At 43.0% G+C, this 11,020-nt stretch overlaps 2 protein-coding genes and 1 non-coding gene across 3 annotated transcripts in view; 1 reads left to right on the top strand and 2 right to left on the bottom strand.

Annotated features, from left to right (window-relative positions):
- Positions 1-2,481: 2,481 nt before the first annotated feature.
- Positions 2,482-9,799, bottom strand: LOC118410116 (ornithine decarboxylase-like). The gene is made up of 12 exons (XM_035811628.1): positions 9,617-9,799; positions 8,665-8,798; positions 7,698-7,848; positions 7,321-7,515; positions 6,881-7,053; positions 6,425-6,559; positions 5,945-6,110; positions 5,491-5,668; positions 5,144-5,277; positions 4,598-4,724; positions 4,134-4,221; positions 2,482-3,805 (listed from the first exon to the last, which is right to left on the bottom strand). Exons 3-12 carry the CDS (start codon positions 7,779-7,781, stop codon positions 3,649-3,651), a joined length of 1,437 nt encoding a protein of 478 aa, XP_035667521.1. The 5' UTR covers positions 7,782-7,848; positions 8,665-8,798; positions 9,617-9,799; the 3' UTR covers positions 2,482-3,648.
- Positions 7,185-7,261, bottom strand: LOC118410682. Its single transcript, XR_004830587.1, has one exon. It is a non-coding gene; the product is annotated as a small nucleolar RNA SNORD103/SNORD85 (small nucleolar RNA).
- A 154-nt stretch (positions 9,800-9,953) lies between the features above and the next one.
- The window catches only part of LOC118410115 (Krueppel-like factor 10), a gene marked incomplete in the record, with an annotated part of 8,674 nt that continues 7,607 nt past the window's right edge, over positions 9,954-11,020 (top strand). Inside the window, 1 exon segment of the mRNA XM_035811627.1 lies at positions 9,954-10,633. Within this exon segment, the coding sequence (XP_035667520.1) occupies positions 10,587-10,633 (47 nt within the window).

The raw sequence follows: 11,020 nt of genomic DNA, 5'->3' as shown, positions 1-11,020 counted from the left end.
GTCCATAGATATATAATTATAATACATAGCTTCAGGACAAATCGAAAGGCCCCATATTGGTTATGAGACAGTAACATCTTTAGTAGCCTGATTTAGTCTTGCTTATAGCAGCCCGCCCAACATCCTCTGCAGGGAGGGGCCAGTTTCAGCCCTGGACAGCGGAGATTGTGTCACATAGACTGCATGTTGAGTGGTCCGTAAATGTATGACAGCCTGGTGGCTCGTTCTCATTGAAATGTCAAAAATGCTGTCACCTGACTTTACGACTTGATATTGAGCAAATTATAGACAGCATGACTGGTCCCTTGGTTTTTCCACAACCCCTGTTTTACAAAAGATGCATCACAACATTCATATTGGTTCATGGCTTCGAAGGTTATTATAGCCTTGGGCAGGATTTCAACCATGAGTGAGGTATATAAATAGTATAACTACCCAGATCCAATCAGGTGGGATGAGATTCAAAATGGTGCTAAACTCGTAGGAGGATTAGATTTTGATCACAAACTGGTATTATTGTTGGTGCAAGGAGTAGTGAGATTTTATCACTTGGCCATGCATGAAAGGAGGGAGAGCAACAATTTGGCCTGAGCGAACAAAAACAGACTCAGTGAGCAAATGCACCACTGGGACTGGGAGTGCATTACTAAACATGTATATGAAAATGCCTGTATGATAATGACCCACTTTCTCTGAATTATGGCATCATATGCACCTTAGGGCGGGTCATTAACCCTTAGTTCTACAATTTCAGGAAAATGTGATATTTCTGGTACCATGAGACTGACTGGGCAGGAGATTCACATTCTGTATCTGTATCTATATAGCCGGTATAACCGCCCTTCGGCGTAACACACCAGCTTTGCAGGCACGCAGTGCGGCAGCAGCTGGTTATATTACACTGAATGATCCGTCACACCTAACTTTTGCACATCTATCTGCAAGTGTTCTTTAAAACTATCCAAAGAAGATGCCCCTACTGTGCTTGGTGAGAACAAGTTCCACTCTACGATAGTTCTGGGAAAAAATGAATTTTTAAACACATCAATCCTAGGTTGGTTACTCTTGTACTTGAAGTCATGGCTGTTTCTTGTTCGTTTTTGAGCTGGTATTAGATACATTCATTCACTTGATCCTCTCACATTGTGCTAGCTTTTTACATGCTTAAATTGTGGATCTCCTCAAAACTCTGGATCTGAGTGCTTCAGGGGTGTTATATTCCAATAGATAGCAATATTAGAAAGTAAAATTGGGGAGTACTTCAAAGTTCATAACGATCTACCCAAGTACCCTCTAGTTACAAGCAATATGCCTGAATAAAATGTGCCTGACAAGAACATAAAAAGGCAAGTTTCAGAGATAAGAAAAACAGGCTCTCTTGTCTACTTATTGCCACTCATGCTAAAAATATTCTTGATTTACCTAACACATGCAGTTCTCAAGTTAAATTCTGCAAAATGTTGATATATACTGGAAAAATAACATCCCCACTTGGACTCGCAAGCTATTCAGAGCACAGGATTCGTAACCTTGGTCCCACCTAGGGTCAATTGGTCCAAGCTAAATTAGGTTGTAGATATGTAACATTGTTTATGTCATGCTTGGGCCACGAGTGCACTGGTGCAATGGCCTAGTGGGTTGAGTGCCTTGCATTCGGTAGGTCGTGAGTTTGATCCCCGGCCGAGTCATACCAAAGACTTTAAAAATGACACATGCCGCTTTCTCTGCTTAGCACTCAGCAATCGGGAAAGAGTATGGAAGTTGAACACACACCACTACCAGTGGACTAGCTCCCTGCTGTAGTGATTGCGTTGTGTGGCCCAGGGCTAAGGAAACAGAGATGGGCGCCGCCCTATGCGCCATCAGGCGCAGGAGGGGTTTAACTTTAACTAACTTGGGCCATGATAGCATTCGATACAGCTGCTCCGGACCATGATAAAAAGCCGTAGGCTTCTATCAAATAATTCGGTTTCTGAGCACACCAAGTGCTACGCGGATGGAAATTTGAATACCTGATTGGACGGTGTATTCTGTGTCGCTAGCTAGGACCCAGCCCTCCTGCAGGTCGGATCACCCCGGCCTTCTGGCGATCCTACCCACGGTCGGGCTGGTACCTCGGGTGATGCAGAATACTCCGTGTTGTATTCTATATATATGTCATCATAGTCCTTTTCGTCCTAAAGGACGATCTGTTCAACGCCGATGTGCTCGTCTGTGAGCAACCAGGCCAGCTCAGATTCTGCATGGCTTTCCGCAGGTCTCACAGCAGAATTCCGAGGATTGACATGGTTCATGTCTCTTCCTACTTCGGTCAGCCTCCTTTTTCTCCAGGACATTTTCTACATCTTCAGAGCCTTTGTGGAGTGTGCCTCCAGGAAGCACGACCGTGTTGTATTCTCTCCTCTCCTCTCTATATATATAACCATCTAATATATACCACATGGAAACAGTGGGGCTTGGAATGAAGCAAGACAAATGACCAACCTTTTGTCTGTTTATTTGACAAGCATTTCATCAGTTGCTATCTGATAACACCTTCCTTCAAACAAATGCCTAACAAACTTAGGCATTTTTCCACAATAGTCTCTACTATCATATATCAACTTTTTACGAATATAACAAGCTTTGAGAAGCTTTCATTTTTAGATGGCTTTTTAAAGCCTTCATACCTTCAGTGAAAGTATTCATTTAAATATCTTTTTCACATCTCACCCACCATTCTTACCTTCACAGTATACCTATCAAAAGCCAACTGCTAAAATGCCCTGGATATTTGTCTATTACATACACACTCCTCGACCTACAGGCTTCAGTAGTTGCCAATTGACTTTGTAGTAAACGTTGGTATACATCAATGCAGAGACTGGACCAGTCGGCGCACATCATAGAAATGTTTACCACAGAATTCACATTTTGGCATGTAAAAGGAACACAATGAGAGAGAATGACATGGTTTAACAATTATACACAAAGCAAAACAAAAAAACAAAACCTGTGGCAGCAATTTAACCAACCAGGTCAATCCCAGATTTCTTCTTTCTGGTCCTAGCACATAGGTAAGGATTCTTCTTTTTAACTGCCGGAGAAATTAAATAAAAGCACACAATAGATTTCTATGAATTATATAGGACTTGTGATGCCATGGGGGAGCGCAGTGTATACCATAGGATACACTTCAAGATAAACTGCCTTGAAAAACATAAAAGTTGGTAGTGTCACATCATGTGTTTGGTCACATATTACAACATTCCTACCTTCCACAACTTCTGGTAGAGATTAGACCTGTTACACTCAGTTGGTCCATAATATAAATCAGGGATGACATTAAGGGTGGAATGTATGTTCTCACTCAGACAACATCATCATGCTTCCACACCTGGCATCACAAACACTACAGACATTCGTAGTCCCTTTAACAACAGTAACAGTTCTGAGCTACGTCGATACTTATTGCAAGAGCTGGAATAATATATGGCACATATGAGGTGCAGACTCTGCGCATTGTGGTGGGTTTCTCATTGTAGGCCATGCCTCTACTTGTTGCTAAAGGGACTCAAACATATGAAGACACAGAACAGGATCTACTTCATTAGGAAACGTCATTAGGAAGGGCCTATCCATGTTTGTTTGGGATGGTCGTGGTCGTGCCTACACCTCTGGCACGGCGACGCTGGGGATCTGGGTGATACCGAGGCGCTCCTGGGCACACAGGCCCCTCTTGATGGCCGGCAGGGTGATGGAGCTGTCCTTGACTTGGCGGCGGGTGTAACACTCCGACTGGATGAAGGCGTGGTTGTTGCTACTCCTGTGAAGAAAAAAGGAGACTAGTCTAAGCATGTAAATCTGTTGCATAATGGGAGAACCACCAGCTAGGGCATCATGCCTAGGGTGAACGCCTTTACACATAAATGACATGGAAATTTGGTAAGACATATATGTGCTGTACATCTTTTTTAGAGTATTCTACCAAAGTGTACATCTCACACGAACATGCAGGTACTTTATGTTCTTGACATCGGAAACCCCACTAACTTCCCTGTGTAAGTGCCCATGCCTCCAGTTCTTCCTGCACACAGAAGCTTATGTAATAAACATTGAATAAACATGAACTCAAAAAACTGTCGGCCACTTACCACATGTTGGCATCCACCACGTAGTAGCAGGACGGCTTGCTGAACCCGTTGAAGGTGGAGGCAGCTGCCATGGTGTACGCACCCATATCTGTGGAAACAAAGACCATATCTTATTCTACTGTACTCTTGTCACTTTCTCATCCACCTCTATTTATGTCCTTGTGATGTTAGAGTTAGACCTTGAATTTTTTTGTTTGACATAACAGAACCTATCACTCATGCATGGCTCAGATATTTGGTACACTGAAGAAGTCTCATCAACTTATCAGCGAGGGCAAGTGTTTACATCACAGCCAAGCTAACTACAGTTACGTGTTTACTGATTTGCTAATTCTATACTTCATGTCTATATAAGAACCAAACAGGCACTTTCAGCAGTGTGTCTTTGATTCTAGACACTACAGAAACTACACACATCTACTCATCCACAACATATACGAAGAACATTAAACTTAGACAAGAACCTTCGAACAAGATCCAGTCGCCAACTTGCAGCTCGGGCAGGAGGCAGTGCTCCATGATGCGGTCCAGACCATCACAGGTGGGGCCCCACACACTGGTGGAGAACAGGGCCTCTTCCTTATCCACATCCTGCAACAAACAACACTGTCAGTTCCAGCCTGTTGTATTCATTCAGAATTCACATTCTGATTACCTGCACATCACTTTTGAACATCTAACTGGAGGCTTTTGATTTGACAAGTCTGAATCCTGGATCCAACTCCAACAATGAAATATGAGTCACTACCGGTACAGATTGTACTGGAGCAAACTTGATACCTCATGCGAAGCACAAAAGGAAATGATGATTAATCACGTGAGGTCTGATCATGCTTTTCTTTGAATGTGTGTACCATCTAGCAATTCCCAGGATCTAGGAATACTGCACAAGGTATTCCCCAAACAAGGTCGAGTTAATGAGGCATAATTGAAACTTGCCATGGCATTAAAAGTTACTTGTTCAGGTTAATGAAGCACTGTTGTAGATGTACTTGTGCATAATAACTTACCCTCATGAGTGATGGAGTAACTGCAGCATGGTCGTACAGCAGGCAGTTGAAGGAGCCATAGACGCCATCATTCACATAGTACATGAAGGCAGGCTCCTCGCACATGGAGGGTGCCACCGAGTTCATCACAGCATCTGGAGAACAGAACACACCACATCAGGCTAGCCTGGTACTGCTCAGAACACTGCCCAATAGTCAACTGGTTGGCATAAATTCAAATTACAAATAAACCACCTTTGTAAGCGCTTATATTTTGGTACACTGAGGATGTCCCCTCAGAGATAGCAACTGTTCGCATCATGGCCTAACAAGAACACTTGTAAGTTTGGTGATGGAGGGGTCCCTACCTTCAGCCTCTTCATCCTTGAACTCCTGGATGTCACGAGCCACCATGCGCTTGGCAACGATGTTGACAGCCACCGTGAAGGCAGAGGCCACGAAGTAGCGCCCAGGCTCGGCGATGATGCGCACACCACTCGCTGGTGGGAAGTGCTCGTCCAGGGCTGGCCCAAGGTCAGCTACGATCTGTACGACATTTTCAGAATCTAATTACTAAAATGTAACACCAGAGAGTCAAGAAATCTTCCACATTTTTACGTACCGCCAATACAGGCTGAGACATGTGGTACATTGAAGGTGTCATCAATGAAGGTATAGCCTTTAAAGTAGACTTGCTTTTCTTAGATCATCAAAGCGTATTTTGTGATTTAACTTCAGTCTCCTCACTTTTATACTACTGCATTGCCTTTACTGTAACGAAGGAAAAATTTGTTTAAAACACAGAGCAAAAATAATCCTCACCTCATCAAATGAGATCGCTGCACTTTCCTGGCCAGGAAAACCACCTCCGATGTCCAGCATGTCGAAGTCAAAGCCATACTGGTCAGCGATGTTGAAGATGCGCTTGGCAGACTCCACACCGCGAGCAAACGCAGACGCTTCCAGACACCCGCTGCCAACATGGAAGCTGTAAAATCAACAGTCTACAGTTAATGGGATGTACTGGTTATGTCCTTGTTTGACATCACAACGTCTTTTTTATGAGGCTCAGATATTTGGTACACTGAAGATGTCTCATCAAGTCATCAGCGAGGGCAAGTGTTTACATCACAGCCAAACCAGGCAAGTTATTACTTTAGTGGCATCAAGGCAAATGTATAGCAATGCACATGATACAACTAGATACAATAAAGCATTCAGGTTTGCAGTAAACAATACAGTAACACTACTTCCAACTTAGTACCATTTCACCTACTTTCGACAACTTTGATGATGACTTACCTCACGCCTACCACGCTGAGATCGAGCTGGGCTGCCACTTCCAACAGTTTTGGTGCCTGACTGGGGTGGCACCCAAACTTCATCCCCAGCTGGCACTGGGCCTCGGCAGCAGGAGGCAGGATGCGGAGCAGAAGGCTGCAGGGGGAAAACATACTACACGTCACATACAATTTTCTTTTACAATGACACACTTGTATAGTAATACCATTTCATACAAGTCTTTGGAAACAAAAAAACATAGAGGACATGCCTAGGCAATCTATACAGTGCAGGCATTTGATATTTCCTATTTCTTGACATTTCATAAGAAGGACATTTGAGAAAATCTAAAAAGGTTTGGAAATTGGAGTGCAGACATGGAGCTTAATTTACACATCAACTGATGTCCCATCCAGACAGACTATTGTTTCTGATACATTGTGCTCTTTTTTCTGATCCATTTAACTGAAAACTCACCGAGCATCAGGGAAGTAGTTCTTGATCTTGTGCAGCTCATCCTCATTGTCAAAGGTCATGAGATCAACACTGTTCTTCTTGGCATAGCGGATGTGAGAGGTCTGCTTGCAGGGGTTGGCATACACGATGCGGTCAGGAGCCACACCCAAGTTCAACACCGTTTGCACTTCAGTCTGGTGAAAGAAGTAGGAATAGAAAAGTATGATATTGTTAGCAATTCAGGTTATCGAGCATCTTCCCTGAACACTCACACAATTGAGACTTTCATCAAAATGCTACCATAAGTAAAGGGAATACATTGAAAATTGGCTCAGAAATTTGGTACACTGAAAAATTCTCATCAACTGATCAGCGAGGGCAAGTAGTTTCATCACAGCCAAGCACCTGTTGCTAGCACTCATCTAGTAGATCCAGGCATAATGTAGGAGTGTGTGACAAACCTTGCTAGCACAGTCGAAGCCAGTCCCCAGGTTTGCCAGTACCTGTAGGACATGTGGGCTGTCGTTGCACTTGACAGCGTAGAAGGGCTCCACTCGAGGGAGGCACGACACCCACTTCTTGTACTTGTTCACGACATCACCAAGGTCACACACAAAGAAAGCGTCGTCTTTGTCATCTCGCCCGCCGGAGTTCACCTGGGAACAGCAATAGGCCAGTCAGGTAGAGAGCAACAACAATTACAATCACCATTCCCACAAAGTTCAAGTATTGTCGCACACTTCTCCACAATTACATAAATGTGGCATGCCCTGTAAATTAGTGTAATACCTGTTTCGACAAGCCAGCGATATATTTATAATATCAGATTCATGTTTACCTTGTTGGTGAGGACATCTCGGGCCGTGAGGCCGTCACGGAGAACTTCCATGGACAGGTCCTTATTCATGATGTGAGTCTTCATTCTTGATAAGGTTAATACAGACTAGGATAGGAGCTAGGACACAGGAGACTATGATATTCGCAACAACCTGAAAGTAAAGAGAGGCGATCATGGTCAATAATTTTTCTGCAACAGGGATACAAGCAGCAGTAAAATCAAATACTGGATACTACTTCTACTGTTTAAACAATAGCTATCTCCTGCCTGGGACAAAACCAGTAGCTATAGCTTATTTGTACAGCTGTTCTGCCACCCTAAGTAGCTAAAAATAATTTCATACATTGCCAGCTATGTCCTGGATAAAATCTCTAGACTGAATTCTACAAAGTTCATTCATTTTGCATCACAAAAGCCAACTATTTATGCAAGTAAGCAAGCAAGCAATAAGCAAGCATTTATGATATACATACTATGATTGATTATGGCCGATTTCCACAAATACTGTTGAAAAGTTGAAGTTAAGGCAAAGCATTGACCAAACCTGCTGTTAACAACAACATACAGGTATCCTGACATTAACTCTCAGGTGTGCCATTTTAGGGTTCTCCCCAGTATAGTTGAGCAAAGGGTGCTACAACACTGCGATCTATATTCCCTACTACTAGTAAGTATGCTGTACTCTTGGCCCCTACGCTAGGTTTCAAATGGCATAGGGGGCCTTTCCAATGACAGTTGGCATTAATTCCATTTTGGCCCTAAAATGCAAGAAATTGTGTTTCTGAGGGTTACAGGCTTCAAAATTTCCAGGGGCAAGATGACCCCAGTCACCCCTACCTGACTCAAGCCTGGGAAACTTACTACAGGGCTTTGCGATGCTAGGATGTTCCCTACGCTGAAAAAAACCCTGGTGAGAACACTGCATTTACCAATCTTCACTAATCCAAACAAGAACCTTCATACTTACACAGCAAAGAAGAAAATCTGGGACACCAGCAAATGTCAGCTAGGATCCCAAGGTGGTTCGAAATTGTGGTCAAGCTGCTCTCGGTAGAGACACTGACCCTCTGGGTTCTTCAGGAACGGTGCTGTGTGTCCAACCTGGATGGTCATTGTACAACACAACTTAGTAAACATGACAAAATACAACATTTACATCATGCTTGATTGACATCATGATTATCTTATAACAGCTATGATGTGACATCATAGCTGTTGTCATAAGATTTTTGTGTACCTAGTATGATGTGTCAGTTTGCCAGATTATCTATCTTCATTATAATATCAAAAGACCATAAACAATTCCATGTAGCTTTTAAAAAAATGTTTCATTCAATTTCTGAGTCTTCGTTCACAGATTTCAACCATTACTATAAAAGGTACAACTCATATCCATTTTCATAAAAAAGCAGGTGTCCTATGCCTGTAATTTGCTTATCTATGTGGCTGTCACAACCAACAGTTTCTGATGTACACTATTACAACATGATAAGGTTGCAGTTAGACCTTGACTAGCATCCTGCCTGAGGTTGCTGCCCTGGATTATACTCACCATGGACGATGAACTGTGCCAACGACCGGGCGAACAAAATTTTATTGAACATTGGTCTGTACACAATCGGGGAGTTTGGACAACATGGTACCGAAAACATACCACCACGTGACAACGCGAAGGTCACGTATTTTCCAATTTTAAGTAAGAAATTTCAATGGGTGTCCTACAAAAATCAGGGTAAATCTACTACAGCGACGATCATGTATATATATGGAGATGTTTTACTTATGCATAGCTTGAGAACTATTTCACCACGTGATGTAACAGCATTCCCATGTCCGCCCGCCATCTTGAATGAAACGTTTTCGGAAAACATATCTACAAAAGTGACCCGTTATTGCACAATTTCGACCACAAATCCTACCTGTGCCCTAGTCTCCCACCCCGCCTTTCTGATGTCTTGTAACGGGGTAATGGTGTACAAGATTACGGTCCAAAAAACCGCAAAAGATGGTCCGCTTATGTTGCTAGTATCGCCAACTTCTCCGTCCGCAGTCATGGACGAAAGGAAGAGAATGTGACGTCAACGGGCTGGGTTATATAAGGCGGATCACATTATGCGAATTCTTCCGCCAGTGGTTGAAAGAAAAAGGCATTTTTTTTAGAAATGTTGTCACAAAGACTTAATACTTAAGGATACATTAACGTTAAGGCTTTAAAATGAACTGTTATTGCTCAGTTATTATTCGTATTTTTCGGCCTCAATATCGGAACTATATTTCAGTCGATAGATACATAGGTGTTCTACGAGGGGGCGCGTTACAGCATCTAGATGTTGATTGGTCAGCTGCAGACGACGCCCAGCGACACTCCTCCATATATGGAGAGGCTGTCGATTCGGCGGGAACTAGCGTTGGGACATAAGAATAACCCTTCTAACAGAATAAACCGTGCGATGTGCGACGCTAAAACACGAGAGTCACATCCACAATAACAACACTAATCGCTGTAAGAAGAAATTAGATCAAAATCTACACTTAAGTATATTTCTACCGTTTCTGAACCTATCTAATTGTGTTCGTGCTGGATTGCACATGGCCTGCGTGGTCACAAGCTGAGATCATCCGGACCAGACGGCCGTGCATGCTTCCTGCCTCACACCAGCCAGGCGGGCTGCATGCATGGGCCATGCGGCGATCACATGAACAAATGATCCTCATTGGTTAGGATTTTAATGCTCATGCAATTTTGGAGTATGTGATTGGTCAAGCCTCGCTCCCGCCCCTCTACTGAATTCATATTTTTGTTTTGGTCCTGACGAGGTATTCTTGTATAAAACCCAAGGGGAAAACGAGGAGTGAGTTTTCTAGTACTGAACACTTCGCGCGGTTGGAATGGCAACTCTTCCATTATCACCACCAAGTACACCTCCCGAATCATTTTTCGTAAGTCTTTTTAATTCTGTTCAACCTTAGAGTTAGCTGTTGGGTTCCTTTCTGGACATGTGTTCTCGTGTTTCTGTTCGTTTCTCTTCCTGTCGGGGAAAAAAACTGCGCGTCTCTTGCGACATGCACAGCTGTGTAGGTTTAAATGCCTCGAACATAGCTTCGGTTGCTGCTCATGTTCATTACATGATTAGTTAGGAATACGCACATCAGGATTAATTTTTTTTGAATGTCATATTTATTACTAGTTCATTATTTCTTTAGTTTCTTGGCATACTCCTGTGTACTTGTACTACGCAGGAGAACTTGATGATGTCTTCCCAAAATTTATTTTATGCCTTCTTTCTATGAGTTCCCTATTTCAACCAAGTGACCAGTTAGTT

Source organism: Branchiostoma floridae, chromosome 2 (assembly GCF_000003815.2).
Source record: "Branchiostoma floridae strain S238N-H82 chromosome 2, Bfl_VNyyK, whole genome shotgun sequence".
Taxonomy (NCBI): domain Eukaryota; kingdom Metazoa; phylum Chordata; class Leptocardii; order Amphioxiformes; family Branchiostomatidae; genus Branchiostoma; species Branchiostoma floridae.
Note: the sequence above shows the minus strand (reverse complement) of the source record. Positions and strands in the feature narration are given on the sequence as shown.

Bases quoted from the DNA above. Each gene is read 5' to 3' on its own strand.
- LOC118410116 (XM_035811628.1), bottom strand. From the start codon at position 7,781: ATGAAGACTCACATCATGAATAAGGACCTGTCCATGGAAGTTCTCCGT. The intron at 7,516-7,697 runs GTAAACATGAAT...TGCTGTTCCCAG, and splicing joins GAGATGTCCTCACCAACAAG to GTGAACTCCGGCGGGCGAGA. The intron at 5,669-5,944 runs GTGAGGATTATT...AATGTCGTACAG, and splicing joins CAGCGATCTCATTTGATGAG to ATCGTAGCTGACCTTGGGCC.